The sequence below is a fragment of the Hakea prostrata genome, chromosome 2 (assembly GCF_041222555.1).
Source record: "Hakea prostrata isolate BN-2017 chromosome 2, UWA_Hpros_2, whole genome shotgun sequence".
NCBI classification, from domain to species: Eukaryota; Viridiplantae; Streptophyta; class Magnoliopsida; order Proteales; family Proteaceae; genus Hakea; species Hakea prostrata.
Window position 1 is genome coordinate 51944393 of NC_142601.1, and position 16219 is coordinate 51960611.

At 38.2% G+C, this 16219-nt stretch overlaps 4 protein-coding genes across 4 annotated transcripts; 3 read left to right on the forward strand and 1 right to left on the reverse strand.

Moving 5' to 3' along the window:
- Positions 1–1623: 1623 nt before the first annotated feature.
- LOC149024785 (endoglucanase 8-like) lies at positions 1624–4925 on the reverse strand. The gene is made up of 7 exons (XM_089144986.1): positions 4657–4925; positions 4174–4581; positions 3991–4083; positions 3727–3888; positions 3066–3177; positions 2791–2954; positions 1624–2620 (listed from the first exon to the last, which is right to left on the reverse strand). The coding sequence occupies exons 1-7, from the start codon at positions 4891–4893 to the stop codon at positions 2297–2299; spliced, it is 1500 nt and encodes a 499-aa protein (XP_089001112.1). The 5' UTR covers positions 4894–4925; the 3' UTR covers positions 1624–2296.
- A 3754-nt stretch (positions 4926–8679) lies between these two features.
- Positions 8680–9189, forward strand: LOC149024786 (21 kDa protein-like). Its single transcript, XM_089143532.1, has one exon. It carries the CDS (start codon positions 8680–8682, stop codon positions 9187–9189), a length of 510 nt encoding a protein of 169 aa, XP_088999658.1.
- A 1586-nt stretch (positions 9190–10775) lies between these two features.
- On the forward strand, positions 10776–11285 carry LOC149024787 (21 kDa protein-like). Its single transcript, XM_089143534.1, has one exon. The coding sequence runs from the start codon at positions 10776–10778 to the stop codon at positions 11283–11285; it is 510 nt and encodes a 169-aa protein (XP_088999660.1).
- A 4202-nt stretch (positions 11286–15487) lies between these two features.
- LOC149024788 (pectinesterase inhibitor 11-like) lies at positions 15488–16024 on the forward strand. Its single transcript, XM_089143535.1, has one exon. The coding sequence runs from the start codon at positions 15488–15490 to the stop codon at positions 16022–16024; it is 537 nt and encodes a 178-aa protein (XP_088999661.1).
- The last annotated feature ends 195 nt before the right edge of the window (positions 16025–16219 follow it).

Below are 16219 nucleotides of genomic sequence, written 5' to 3' on the forward strand. Positions count from 1 at the left end.
GGTGATATATCGTTGACTTTTGGTAAAATCGGTGTTCGCTGGGGGGTTTCATGTCGCCCCCCAGCGACACGGCGAAAAATCGCCTCGTGTTGGCGATAAATCACCAACACAAGGTACAGTGGGTATGTTGTGGTTTTAATAATTAAGGATAATTTGGGTTTTAACTATGATATTTTGGTTTTAACAATTATTTTAATTGAGGGTAATTTAGTATTTTAACTACTAGAGTGATTATGGTAATTTAGGATTTAAACAAAAAAAGTTTTCAACCAAGGGTAGTTTGGGGTTTTAGAAAATTATTTAATGATAAAAGTTAAATTTAACCGAGAAAATTAATAAATGAAAGGTGTTTGATATATTTACTAGGTAAAACGGAAGGTAAGTGACATTATCCAACTAAGAGATGGTCTAAATGGTATTTGTTTAGTTAAGAGGGTGGTAAGTGAAATTAAAAATATAAAAAAAAAAAAAAAAAAAAAAACCCTAACCCCGAAAGTCAACAATTTTATTAAGGAGATTGAATGAGAGATAAGATAATGTTTACTTAAAAATAATAACCAATAATAATCATAAAGAACAGGTATAGGTCCAAGTTTGACATGGTCTTAACTCACGCCAGAAAAATGAAATCCTTCCCTATCTTAAAAGGGTTTTTTTTTTTTTTTTTTCTATTTTTTAGGGGGAGGGAGAAGGAATGGGCTTATATATTAACGTGTGATTCTTTTTTTTTTTTTTTTTTTTTGGTAATCAACTGCATTTCCAAGCGGGCGAGGGGTGTGTTGGAACATAGATCCACCAACCACATAGTGGAAGACGGCCATTCTTTCGGGCCCGAAACCGAAAGGGCGTTCCTGGCTAGGAGATCTGCTATAACATTAGAACTCCTAGGAATAAAGGCAGGGATACAATGTATGAAACTATCCATTAAATAATGGATATCCTGAAGCAGAGGCTCTAACCCTAGAACTCCTAGCCATTTTTTTTTATATTAACGTGTGATTCACACATAGTATAAAAATGCATAATTGTAAAGTCATGGACTCGAAACAAATTAAAGAGTATGAGCATACAACGGATACAACCTTACAAGCGAGCAAGCAACAACATTACACTTTTTATCAACATGCTGAAATGTTATCAAAACAAGGAGACAAGAACTCCACATCCTCGACAACATTCAAAATCTCTACAACTTATGAGAAAAGGAATGAACATGTGATAGTAGAAAAAGAAAATAGGCTCTTTACCACACAAAAAAAAAAAGGAGGCTCAGATCAACTTGAGGCGTCAACCCAGGTCTAGTTTGATCTTTGGCCTAATCCTAACTTAGGGTCATAAGTATCCAACCCTAAACTCTCTCTCTCTTTATGTTGTAGTTTCTTAGCATAGGCCATGTTCAGGTTCAGGACAATCTAATGGTTTCAAGGCTAACTTGCACTCCTAATTACTTATGTGATAACGGATCCAGTTGAGCTTTAAATTGACAACAAAGAATTGAAGGGGAAAAAACCTTCTTCAGTGTAACTTGAATGTAGTGCCAAAGATTACAAAAAAAGAAAGAATGTTGAGCCAAAGAACAAATAGATGGAAAGAATACCATGAAAGATAGAAATACTGCCCCTAGATTAGTGTGTGTAAACTCCCCCCTTGATCACTAAAAGTGCACCATAGCCATGCTTCCTGAAGAAAATACCATGTACAAATTGGATGAAAAGTATACATTCTATAATTCCCTCCTGACACAATAAAATAGTTAAAACTCACATTCACATTTTGCGTTTCTATAATTTGGGCGCCACATGTAATTTTTCAATCCACATGCTTCTTTAGTAGTGTGACGTGTCCTCCACGTGGTGGTTGTATTTTCAGACTCACGATCGACATCCACTTTACAACCTGGCCCATCTTCTATTTGCCATTTTTGAGATAACACCTCTGACGATACCACATGTACCACACTATCGCTTATTTAAATGTATCGCGGTGCATTCTACCATGTCCTTTGTCCTCACCGACTCACGGTGTGTTGGAATTAAACTACCGGAGTGTCCATCACGTGCAGTACGGATAAACCGGCAATAGCTCTTTGTTTTCATTCATCCATGTCCAATCAAAACAACAGCAACAATAAAAGATTCTGTTTACCGGAAAAAAAAATATATATATATATAAGATTCTTCTCGCATTACATTCTTCTAACCACTGCAGGGTGCATATTGCGCACCACTAATTGATTTTTAGGCTTTTTACTTTAGCCTTCTAAAAGGTAAACAACTATATCGATATATAATGGGCTTCAAGGGTGTGCCGAGAAATATGCCAAGAGGCCCACCAAAGGTGCATTGATGTACGTAGTAGGCTCAGACTCTTGGAAAAATGGCCTCGAGTCAGGGAAATCATCAGTACTGTTGGGCCCACCAACAACTGCTCCTACAAGCACGTTAGGGTTGGGGTTAGGACTCAGGTAGTAGCGTGACCCTTCTTTGCAACCAATATGGACCGGATGGGCCCCCACGGACGGTAGCGAACTTGCCCGATGGTGAATCCGTTGCGGATAACGTGCGCCGTATCCTACCATGTACGACATCCTTACTGGATTATCCCCAAGGATATAGTCCACCTGGCAGCATTTCAACAAGCCAAACAGAAATATTCAGTTAAAACGGTTGCCCCTCATCCAGCACCAGCAACCTCACCGCTATAATTAAATATAACCGTTGGATGGACAGATCTCACTAATGGTCCCCACCCACCGCAAGATTATTTAAAGAGTTGCGAGGGGGAACATACCTGACGTTGGGCCAAGCGCTTCAGCTGAACCGAATTGGCGGTCCCACCACCACATGGCACAACCTTATTGGCATGGCTCAGGTAATTAGAGTAGGCTAGTAGTAGGAAAGACAGCGACGTTACATGCTGCATGTTACTCCCCCCAGCTTTAAAGATAAGGCCACCTTTTCAAATTATTTCCAGAATAAAAATGTAAACCAGAATTTATGTCAGATCTGAGATTAAAGTTTAAATTATTTGAAGTTTTAAGAAATATATAAGAAATAAAAATAAACCTGGAGAATATTGGACTTGTGGATGCGAAATTCCAGGCAAAATGGAGCAGATGAAGCCATCAGCGTTTTGCTTGAAGGAATTAAAATAATCTGCTTTCCCCATTAATACTTCCTGCGAAAGAATTAAGGACGAACAATTAGTTTTTAGGTTAATTAATAGAGGAATGATAAGATCATAAGAGTAAAGTCCAATTTTTAAATGACGATTTAATCCTTAAAGACACTGATGGGTTTGTCGGACACATCCCCAATAAAGGAAAAGAAAAGAATAATGGCGCGAATGAGAGGGAGTCCTGAAACCATTCCCTCTGCCTTTCAGCACATGGGGTAATCAGAGGGTGGGACCCACGAATTTAAGCGTCCCACCCCGAAAGTCAAAAAATTTCCACTCTCAGAGTCTCATCACGTGAATGGTGTTAACTTCATTTTGGATTATTCACCGTACGATTCGATTCTCATATATAAACAATTCTGAACGCTCAGATCTAATAACTGGAACGTCCAAAAGCGTTACCCTTTATAGGATGAACAAATGCAATGTACCATATTCTCGACCAATTGGAAAGCCTTTTTAAAGTCCAACGAGAAACAGGAACACAAAGGCAATAAAATCGAGATAGACAAACGAAACATAAAGTCATGTTTGGAACGGATTGATTACCTTGGAAATGAGAACGTTAATTCCGGCGTGTTTATTATCCCAACCAAACTCATTAATGGTATCTCCTGCGTGCAACACCACCTCGTTCCTCACTATGTATTCTCGGTATTCGCGCCTTCTTGATGCCTTGTGTAACCATGCAGCTCCCCAAAGCAACTCATCCTATTAGAATAGGACACATAAGCAGAAAATATACAAATCAAGAATGTAACAACACTTGATACCGATCAGACGGTGGAACGGAAAATAATTCAGTCTTCTCACCTGGAAACCATTCACATCACAATAGAAGGGGCATACTGCACGCTTCAAGCTCGCACTGTACGCACCTCGATATTTGTCAGCGAACTCGAAAACCTGAAAAACTCCGTTCGTTCAAAGTCGAAATTATCGCGAGATATTGTACGAGATCCTAATAGGAACGATAAATTGTGAAACTAAACCTACCTTAACGGCTCTGTCGAGGAGATGGTTAGAGTATGCAGGGTCACGTGATCGGAACACTATTGAAGCAGCAGCCAAAGCAGCGGCAGTTTCTCCTGCCACGTCGGATCCAGGGTGAGACCGGTCGATCTTGAAAGCGGTTCGGAGAGTGTCCATATCTTCCGGCCGTTCCCAACAGTTGTGATCGGAGAGAGCGTCGCCTACTTGGACATAAACGGTTCCTGGAACCGCCGTTACCTTCAAGAGGTAATCAGTCGCCCATTTAACGGCTTTCACGGCGTTTTTCAGCTCGGGGCCCATGTTCTTGCCGAAATCGATAATGCTCCATGATAGCATCGTTGTGGTGAAGGCCATCGGAAACCCAAACTTGATGTTGTCACCGGCGTCGTAGTAACCACCAGTCAGATCGAGCTGTGACGATAAAATGTAGGTTAATAGGAGTAAGACTGTGAGAGTAAAGTGCAACGAAATTTCAAACTAACATACCCCGACGGTAGCGCCGTCTCTGAGAGCGGAGTCGCGACGCCACTTGAGGCGTTGATCCGGAGGAAGCTTGCCGGAGCGTTGGCCTTCGAAGAAGAGAATGCTCTTATGTAAGGCGTCGAAATAGTCATGGCCACCCGAAGCAGAAGCTGAAGGAGGCTGAGCCAGCGCCAGTAGGAGCAGGAAGAGGAAATGGCAGACTGCCGGGAAAGAAGGAGACCGACGAGTGATTGGCGCCATTTTTCTTGTGTAATGAGCAAAGAATTGTACTGACGTGGGAGTCTTTTTATAAGAGCTTCTTCCACTTTGGATTCTCTACTTCTTGATGCTTTGAGAGTTGTGGCGATGCACGTGTAGTTATGCTATTGGGTGGAGATCTGACATCAATGGGTCTACGTGCTTGACCGGTTCTGTCGTTGGGACTGAGCGATTAACGGTTCGAAGTAATGAACCGGCTTGGCGTAATGCCAATAAGTGACCGTTGGGAAGTCGGAAGTCGGAACATGGGTCAGAGCAGACAAGGGTTGAGTTGCAAGTTCGTGAATTTACATATAAAGGCTTTACCAAAAAGGAAAATTACATATAAAGGTCAATTAACGATCAAGTGATAAGAGAATGGTTTGTGCCTACAACTCCACAAGACATAGTTGCATGTGGTCCCAGACCCCAGGTCCAATTAGACCGTTATTGTCTTTGGTCGCAGGGTTGAACCTGACAAAAGGGTCTTTATACAATTGCCTAATAAAGACATTTTCTTCTTCTAGGAGTGTAAAAGATGGGACCTGGAAGATAGCCTGCCAGCCGTCTCTAATCGGACCGGGTAAAGGGATGGTTTAATTTTTTTTTTTGGTAATGAAGGGATGGTTTAATTTAGTGCCCTTCAAATTGAGTTTTTGAGACATAGTTTGGCTACATTCATATATGGTCCGTTTCTAGCATTAGCAAACCTGGCCAAGAGTTGGGACCATGAGTTGTTGGGCTTTAAATGTTGGGATTAAGTGTCTTGTATTCCGTGGGTTGCTAAAATTAGAGTTTTAGTTGTATTTGTAATTGACATAACTAGGGTTTGGGGTCAATTACTAATATTGAGTTAAAATAGTAATTATATTAGAATTAAAGTTTTAAGTTTTCTTATATATGGTTTCTATAGGATAATCTAGGTAATAAGGCAAGCAAATTATAGCACTTTGTGGGTGTGAGATTTTCTAAAATAGTAGAACTTCTTTTATCTTTGGTAGATGGGTAAACAATATTTTATGAAACCATGTTAAATTTCTTACGGTTGTTTGTTTTTTCTTGTGTTCTTATTCATGGTTGTGCATCCGTATCTCCAAGTGATATCAAAACCAGGTTCCATGGATTGTCACCGAAAGTGTGCGAAAATCCAGAAAAGAGAAGATTAGTGTACAAAAGAATAAGGCTTCAAAAAATTGATCGGAGGTACAATTTTTTAGTTTGGAGATTGTGAAGTTTTTATATATTTTTTTCTTTTCTTTTTCGATCCATTAATGAAAAAAGGGGAGTGACGGCCGGTATTGATCATCGAGAAGCGACGATCCAATTTTGATCGTTTAAAAAAAAGAGGCTTTTTGTGTGTGAATGCGGTGGGTGGTGCGTGTGAAGGTGTTTCGAGAGGGGGGGGAGGGAAGTTTGAAGCATTGTTTTTTATGTTAATTCATTTGGATTTTGTTTTAAATTTACTTTAAATAAATTGATTGGTTGCATTGGAAGTTGGAATGTCGAAATGGAATTAAAAAAAATTGGTTCAGTGGAAGAAAAGACAACAGGGAATTTTATTTATTTTTATCGGATTTGTACCTTACAGGTTGTTTCCATAGAATTTTGTGTGAACGTTTTTTGTACGGGGTTAAGTACTCCTAAAGTTTTTGGGTGTTTTGATTCAGTGGAAGTGACGAATAGAGGAGATTTGGCTACATCAGTATTGATTTTGTACGTTCGTGTGGAGATTAATAGACATGATTTTTAGGTGGATGACAAGTATGAAGGGTACAAATTAGATGGCAGTAAAGAGATATAATTTCTCTTTGATGACGGGAATGAAGGGCACAAACCAAAAGGCGATGAAAAGATATAATTTCTCCATTGAACTTTTTGATAGTCATAATGACTTCGCCTTGTAGCAACTACTGGTGAAAAACATCCTTATGCGAGAAGGGACTGTTAATGCCTCAGGAAAAAAATCAGAAAGGCCAGAGGAGATGAAGGAAGATGAGTGGCAAGAGTTGAGGGATTTAGCAAATAGTACGATCCAGTTATATCTTACGGATAACATTCATCGTAAAGTCATCAAGTTAGTGGACTAGAGGAAATGTGGGCAAAGCTTGAGAGCAGTTATTAGTCTAGGTCGTTGACAAATTAGTTGTTTTTAAAGAAACAATTATATGGCCTTTGGTTGTCAGAGTGAGCGAATTTTGACAATCACTTGGATAAGTTCAATATGATTTTGACGTACCGCCAGCTCTTCACGATTAGCTCAAGGAGGAGGACAATGCGTTACTTTTGTTGACATCACTATCTTAGTCATTTGATCACATTATGACTACATTACTTTTTTGTAACTATATTTTATTACTTGATGATGCTATTATTGCATTGCTGATTGATGAAACATGAAGAAAAAAAAATAGCAATGATAGGAAGTCAGATGAAAGTAGTGTCTGAGTTGTAAGGGGTGGTCATACTAAAGGAAAATCAAGTGGGAGAATGGAGGGGTCTAGCAAGTTAGGGGGTCACTTAAAATCTATTGGTCGCAAAGTAATCTGTTACAATTGCAAAAAGGAATGTCAAATAAAGAGGGATTGTCCAAGGTGTAGGGAAGATAAGAAAAAGAAGGAGAAAGAGAGTGATGAATCATCCATTGTAGTTTTCGATGGGTCTTAAAGTGATGATGGAAAAGATCTCCTTCTAACTACATCATCAGGTTTGGAAACTTCATATTGGGTTTTAGACTCTGGGTGTTCGTTTCACATATATTCAGTCAGGGATCAGTTTGTTATATACCATACATGTGACGGTGGTATTATCGAGATGACAAATAATGTGAAAAGCAAAGTTCCTAGAGTCAACACTGTACAGATTTGCATGTTTGATGAGACTTTGACTAGGATTAGACATGTGCTAGATCTAAAGAAGAATCTGAATTCATTGAGTACTCTAGATTTTAAATGTTTTAGATGATCATCAGAAGGTGCAAATCTCACTTCTCAAAAAGACACCTTGGAGTTGATGTTTATATTTTCTCTTTTCGTTCCTCCAAGATATGTTAATGGCATGGGTCATTCACTTGCACAGGAGGTGGCATCCGTCACAAGCTGGACTTACAAGTCGGTATCAACCTCTTCATTTATTACTAGCTGAGACATTAAAATTGATACGAAATTGATATATGATCCTAAGAACTAGGAACTACTCATTGATTAAATTTTAGTCTAATTCAGAAAGTTGTGAGGCAAATCTTGGTTCCCATCGAAGCCCCCCCCCCCCAAAAAAAACACACACACACAAAGAAAAAACCTAATGAAAGTTGTCCAACATATGGTGAGTACCACCACCTCTTTTTTTTTTTTTTTTTTTGTTAATCTCACTTTGTTTCAGCGTACTCTTTGAATTGTTTCACCCAAAAAAAGGAGCAAAAAATGTGCAAGAATGGTTGTGAAAGTCGTAATCAGACAACCCTCATTTCAACCTCAAACACTGCCTTTCTGGTTAATCTTAAACCCACGGATATTTAACAATTTAGTTGCACTTCCCGCCCATGCTCACTATTTAGATGCAAACTGAATTAAATGGTTGAATAGCGTTTCAACCATTCCTTGTAATAGTATTCAAAGCATCCGCTTTTGCCTCCTATCATTAAGATCCCAACCAGAAAGACAAACAAGATCAAAAGCCCATGTATAAATAAAACCCTCACATCAACTCCATGCCCATCTGTCTTCCTTCCATATTAATAATACCAACAGAACTTTAAAAACCATCAGCGATAAGAGAATTTGGAAAAAAAAAATGGCTGCCACGGTAAATACAATCTTTACAGCCGTCCTCCTCCTCCTTCTTCCACTGGCAATCTCAGCTGCCAGCAAGAATTTCATCATTACCAACTGCAAGACAACATTGTATCCTGACGTCTGCATTGCCAGACTCCTCCCCAGAGCTCTCACGATCGAAGAAAGTCCATCCAGTCTAGCTAGGGTGGCCCTCAAAGTGAGCTTTTCTAGTGCAACAATTGTCAATGGTCTCCTTTTAAAGAAACCCAGATCTGACATGGTTATAATGGACTGCATGGACACCTATGGAGACGCCATTTATCAGATGCGCAAGTCAACTGCTACACTGAATGGAAAGCTCGACATTGTAGCTATTGACAACTTGAAGACGTGGATGAGTGCAGCACTTACGAACGAGGATACATGTGAGGAGGGATTGGAATCAATGAAATCGGATTTACTTGGTCTTGTGGTGGAAGGCAAGAAGTTGATAAGCATTACCCTTACCTTCATCAATAAGTTAGCTTGATTATAGTTTATCTCTCTAGTCTAGGCTATTTCGCGTGGTGCTTCTCAATAATATTTGTTTTCTAAAAATTTAAAAAAAAAAAAAAAAAAAAGAAAGAAACACCTTATAGGGAAGATTCCAGCCATATGATTTCATTGTGGTATCTTATATTGTATTAATTTATAAATTTAGTTGAGGTTTTGCAAAGCAAAGTGTAGATTCCTCGAATGTACTCTCTATGGATATAATTGCCTCAATTCTTTGTTGTGTAATTTATCTTCAAATATAAGTAATAAAATTGCAATACAATTAGAATTTGAAGATCCTTAGCTGATTTTGAAAACATAATGTAGTAGCAGCACAAATCTTTGATAGAAAAATGTGTAGTCACACCGTTAGTTTTGCCTTTATTTAGGTTACTGATGCACCATACCATCAAGGATTGTTCCCAAGAACCACCACAAACAAGATAAAAACCTCCAAATAGAAGATGAAGCTTTTCTTGTACTCGCCTCCAAGAGAGCCAAAAGTTACAGCAGCACACTAAATAAATAAATAAATAAATAATAAAAATAAAAAAAAAATTTACAGTATTAAACAAGCACCAGTACCAAAAAAAAAAAAAAATAGCGTTAGTACTTCCCTAACGTGAAGGTTATTTGGCTTTCATTCTTTACCCCTTAGCTGGCTTTCATTCTTTACCCCCCCCCCCCCCCCCCTAATATTTCATCCTGGGTCCCCCCCTACCACAACTTGATCAATTATAACTCCATAACAAATCCCACTTCTCAAAAAAACACCTTGTAGTTGATATTTGTATTTTCTCTTTTCGTTCCTCCTAGATATGTTAATGGCATGGCCCATTCACTTGCACAGGAGGTGGCATCCGTCACAAGCTGGACTTACAAGTCCGTATCAACCTCTTCATTTATTACTGGCTAAGACATTAAACTTGATACGAAATTGATATATGATGCTTAGAACTAAGCACTTCTTATTGATTAAATTTTAGTCTAATTCAAAAAGCTTGGAGGCAAATCTTGGATCCCATCATAGCCCCCCCCCCCCCCCCCCCAAAAAAAAAAACACACACACAAAGAAAAAACCTAATGAAAGTTGTCCAACGTATGATGAGTACCACCATCTTTTTTTTTTTTTCTTTTTTTTTAATCTCACTTTGTTTCAGCGTACTCATTAAATTGCTTCACCCAAAAAAATGAGCAAACAATGAGTGCCAAACAATGTGCAAGAATGGTTGTGAAAGTCGTAATCAGACAACCCTCATTTCAACCTCAAACACTCCCCTTCTGGTTAAACTTAAACCCACAGATATTAAAAAATTCAGTTGCACTTCCCGCCCATCCTCACTATTTAGAAGCAAACTGAATTAAATGGTTGAATAGCATTTCAACCATTCCTTGTAATAGTATTTAAAGCATCCGCTTTTGCTTCCTATCATTAAGATCCCAACCAGAAAGACAAACTAGATCAGAAGCCCATGTATAAATAAAACCCTCACATCAACTCCATGCCCATCTGTCTTCCTTCCATATTAATAATACCAACAGAACTTTAAAAACCATTAGTGATTCTTTTTTTGAAAAAAAATGGCTGCCACAGTAAATACAATCTTTATAGCCGTCCTCCTCCTCCTTCTTCCACTGGCAATCTCAGCCGCCAGCAAGAATTTCATCATTACCAGCTGCAAGACAACATTGTATCCTGACGTCTGCATCGCCAAACTCCTCCCCAGAGCTCTCACGATCGAAGAAAGTCCATCCAGTCTAGCTAGGGTGGCCCTCAAAGTGAGATTTTCTAGTGCAACAATTGTCAATGGTCTCCTTTTAAAGAAACCCAGATGTGACAAGGTTATAAAGGACTGCATGGACACCTATGGAGACGCCATTTATCAGATGCGCAAGTCAACTGCTACACTGAATGGAAAGCTCGACATTGTTGCCATTGATAACTTGAAGACGTGGATGAGTGCAGCACTTACGAACGAGGATACATGTGAGGAGGGATTGGAATCAGTGAAATCAGATTTACTTGGTCTTGTGATGGAAGGCAAGAAGGTTATAAGCATTACCCTTACCTTCATCAATAAGTTAGCTTGATTATAGTTTATCTCTCGAGTGTAGGCTATTTCGCGTGGTGCTTCTCGATAATATTTGTTTTCTCAAAAAAAAAAAAAAAAAAAAAAAAAGAAGGAAACGCCTTTTAGAGAAGATTCCAGCCATATGATTTCTTTGTGGTATCTTATATGGTATTAATTTATAAATTTAGTTGAGGTTTTGCAAAGCGAAGTGTAGATTCCTCGAATGGACTCTCTATGGATATAATTTCCTCAATTCTTTGTTGTCTAATTTATTTTCAAATAGAAAAAATTGCAATACAATTAAAATTTGAAGATCTTAAGCTGATTTTGAGAACATAATGTAGTAGTAGCACAAATCTTCGATAGAAAAGGTGTAGTCACACTGTTAGTGTTGCCTTTATTTTGATTACTCATGCACCATACCGTCAAGGGTTTTTCCTTGGCACCACCACCAACTGGATAAAAACCTCCAACTAGAAGATGAAGCATTTCTTGTACTCCCTCCAAGAGAGCCAAAAGTTACAGCACAACATTAAAAAAAAAAAAAACCAAAAGTTAAAAGAGACATTCCAAGAAAGTATATAACAATGCAATGCATGTGTGTATAGTATTAATTACATAGTATACAAGGTTGGCATTACATTTATATTGGCCAAAAACCACACTCTACACCACATGAGCTCCTCATGGTGATGAATTAGGCCATTAAACAATCTACGCCACTAAAGCAAAGAAAGAATTCCCACTAATAAAGCCATTGAGAAGTAGATTTATTCCTTTTTTTTTTTGCAAGAAAACTAGGCTATGCCCTTGGGAGAATAGCAAATAAAAAGTTCTATGTGGTGTGGTGTGTACATCCATCCATTTACTTTTATGGTTAATCTTTCTCTACTTCGGGGTAATCATTAGATTTTCTCTTCATCTAAGATGTGATGACAGTTCGCACCTTTCTCCATTCTAAATACTTCCATTTTATCCTCTGTAGAAATTTTATAGAGTGTTCAGTTTAAGCTTTTCTTTGTCAAAAAATTATGATTTTTCTTATAGGGTTATGTACCAATGCTAAAACATGGCCCAACGTGAAAAAGGCAGCGATAGCTTTGTCCGAGTTTTGCCTAGTTATCAAGTCCTGACAGCCCTATTAAAGCACGAGTTGAGAAGTTGGGTGCACACTAACTGAAAACTGGCAAGACAAGGCCAAAAATCAATCCATCATGACAAAAAGTTATATGTTGACCTGTCATGTCAAAAAAAAAAAATTTTGCCAATTTTATTAGCCCAATTATGCTATTTTAGAGTGTCTTGATGTTCTTTCATTGGAACTTTTATTCATCCTGGCCAATTTATGTGTACCTTGACTAAATCATTAGGGTAGTTTTATAATTGTTTAAATATATAGCACGACTTCACCTCAGACACAAGATTATTCGTGCTCTTCATTTCATATTATGAGGTGGTGATCTCTGCCAACTGCGTCAACCCCTAAGGTTGAGTGTCATGATATTGTTAGCATAAATATTGACCCAAAAAATTAGATGCTTAGCCTCATTCTTTGGGCTTTATTTCATCATGAATTGCTAATTGCGTAAGTTTTGGCCTTAATGATGCCAAGTCATTATAATCCATCTTGTGCCTAAATGGCGGAACTTTTAGCCATGGAAATTGGAACAATTATATAAAATTATCTATTTCAATTTCTCTGTCAGGATCAAAGTATTGGTTAGATGTCTTACTTGCTTGACCTAGACACCCTGATTTCTCCTCTAAAGAAGAGAGAGAAAGAGAAAGAGACCCAATATTGAGTATTTAGGCACAACAATTATTTTCAACAGTGAGTTATTTCGGCGATATGTTTTACCCTGGTTGAAACTAATAACAAAAATCGAAGCCTTTTCTAGAAAAAGGGAAACGATCGTGACATCAACAATTAATTGCTAATCCAATGCTGCAAGACCTAGGAAAAAGGCAGTGGAGATGGTAGATTCAAGATTTGGAAGGTGTTTAAAAATAGGGAAGCATAAGCCATGGCTTCTTTTTTTTTTTTTTCTTTTTCTTTTTTTTGAAAGAACATATTCCATCAATCTCATTTATGAGGATATGAGGGTATAATTGTCATTTTAGGGTTAATTCTAAATAGAATTTAAAATTAAGGAGCATTTGAGTCATTTACGCTTAAAGTCTGGGTCAGGATGCGAAATCTCCCTACTTCCTAGCGACTTTCTCGGAAAGTGATCATGTGGAAGTGGAGTCATGATCCATGACCGACCATGGACAAATATCTTGATTTAAATATTGATTCCAATCAGACAGTTTTAAAAGGATCAATGACCAAAATTGCGTAATCACCGAACCCTTCTATTAGTGTCGTGGAGCAGAACTGAAGGAAACAAAGAAGAAAGATATCATGAACGCGTGGTGTCAAGTTTCTGCTCATTCCGACGAGTTCCGCAGAATTCGCCGGCGCTGCTGCTAGTATGCAGAATTTGCATATGAGTCCCCAAGCTTTCAATATTTGTTCTACCATTCGTTGCTCCTTCCGCCGCTTCTAGTCCTGCTTCTGCACCTGTTTCACGCCCCTCCAGCTGCCAGCTTGTATTGGGCGTGATAAAGATGATTTTTAATCATTTCTCTAATTGTCTCTAATTTAAATTATTTCCATATCATTTTATCCTCTCATTTGAATTCTTTCCATTCATCACTTCTCTCATTACCACGCCTAATAGCTTGAGGCTACCACCAGCCGCTACATTACCATCTCTGCCATTGATGATGGACCAGTCGTGGCACCCTCGAGTGCATTGTGGATTCGAACAATCTCTCCTATTCTCTGCAACTCCTTCCTAATAATCAATTTTAGCCAAAACTGCAAATCTTGAGGTTGTTGAACCACAGAACATACTTCCAGCGACTGGAAGTTCAAGTATTTAGTTGAAATTTGGCCAGTTCGTAAGAAAATCGGCGATTTTCTAGCGACTTTTTGCAAATATCGTTCGCTTCGGTTTTTATTTGATCGCTTGTCGAATCCGGCGAATTTTGCAAGTTTTTGGGCAAAATTCGCCAAAATGTATTACCTATTAATTGTAATTTTCCCCTTAATTGGATAAAGACAATCCTTCATCTACCTGTATGGCTCTTTGAGAATAGAAAAGAGGGTATAATTGTAATTTTTAATAATATGAGTAAGGTTTCCTGGTAAGTTTATTTGTCTTTATTTTTATTAGGAGTATTATAGTCATTTTCCCTCTTATGTTAACAACCTTCGAACCGTGTTAATTTTTAATTAATAAATTCAAACTAAATAAAGTGAATCGGCTCGACTCGAAGGAAAGAAACCGAGTGGGTTAAAAAATGAAAGGAGAGAAGAATAGGTGAGAGTTTAGAATTTTGAGGGACTCAAATGTGAAAGTTTAAATAAAGAAATTTTAATAAATAGAGTTTAAGTATAAAAGTGTATAAAAATTTGTTCATAGGTTAACGGCTTGGCCCGTTGGCCCGTTCTCTAACACGTGAGGAAATTAATATTTGTCCACTTGTTATTTGTCCAACGGACTTTTTTACGGTTTTAGACTTTGTGTTTTTAATAATTGAGATTTTTTTTTGTTCTCGGGCACCACTAGAGGATTAAATTTTAGTCCCAAGTCGCAAATCTAGGTGGCCAAGAATTTCATTAAGAAAGATTCATTCCTTGATTTTATGTAAGAAAATTAGGTCATGCCCATGGGAGAATAGTAGCTACAGAAAAGTTGTATAAGGTTCGGTGTGTTCATCCATGATCCATCTCTCTAAGGTTAATCTTTTCCTAGATATTCATTAAGTAATTGCTCACCAAACAAACGGGCAAAGAATGACTGCCAACAATGTGCAAGAACGGTTTTGAAGGTCCACCCACAATCTTCTCAGACACAGGCAAACAGCTAATGTGGTGAATCTTTTTTCTTTTTCTTTTTTAGGTAGAAAAGTTCATGTGGTTAATCTCAAAATAACAAATAATTTAATGATTGTTGCACTTCACACGCGCCCTCACTATTTAGAAGCAAAGCGAATTAATAGGTTGAATAGCTTTTCTAATCAATCCTCGTAATAGTATTAAAAGCATCCGCTTTTGCCTCCTATTGAAAGGCAAACCAAGACATGAAGCCCATATATAAAAACCCGATCTGTCTCTCATCAAATCTTGAATGATCTAATTTGTTCCACAAAATGGCAGCCACAACCACGACCATGACAATCTCTATGGCCGTACTCCTCCTCCTTCCACTAACAATCTCCGTTGCAGGCAACAATTTCATCGCTGCCAATTGCAAGAGAACGATGTACCCTGATGTCTGCAACGCCAAACTCATTTCCCAAGTACGCAAAATCCAAGAAAGCCCAGTTAATTTAGTTCGTGTGGCCCTCAATGAATGCTTATCTAGTGTTACAAGTGTCAAAGCTCTCATTTCAACTAAGCACAAATCCGATAAGAATGTACAGGACTGTGTGAGCACCTATGGAGATGCCGTTGATCAAATACAGAAGTCGAACACAGAATTGCTCCAGGATAAGCTCAACCCTGAATCCATTAACGATGTGCAAACATGGATGAGTGCAGCAATTACAAACCAGGACACGTGCGAGGAGGGATTGGGATCAGCGAAATCAGATATAGTTGATCGTGTGGTGGCGGCCAAGAAGTTGACCAGCATTGCCCTTACCTTCATCAATAAGGTAGCCGAAACTATGAGCAAATCTGCCCCCTTGGACACTCCAATTATGTAATCATCATCCTTTAGGCAGTGTTTGTTTGCTGGAATAAAGAAGGGGTGGAAAAAATTTTGAAAAACCAAATTTTCCTTTAACTCTGAAAGTGTGGTTTGTTTTGGAAAGACAAATTTAAAGCTTGTCTGGTGAGATGGTACACTAATTTTCTCATTCCATGTATTTTCAAAACCCCACAAAATATATAAGATTTTG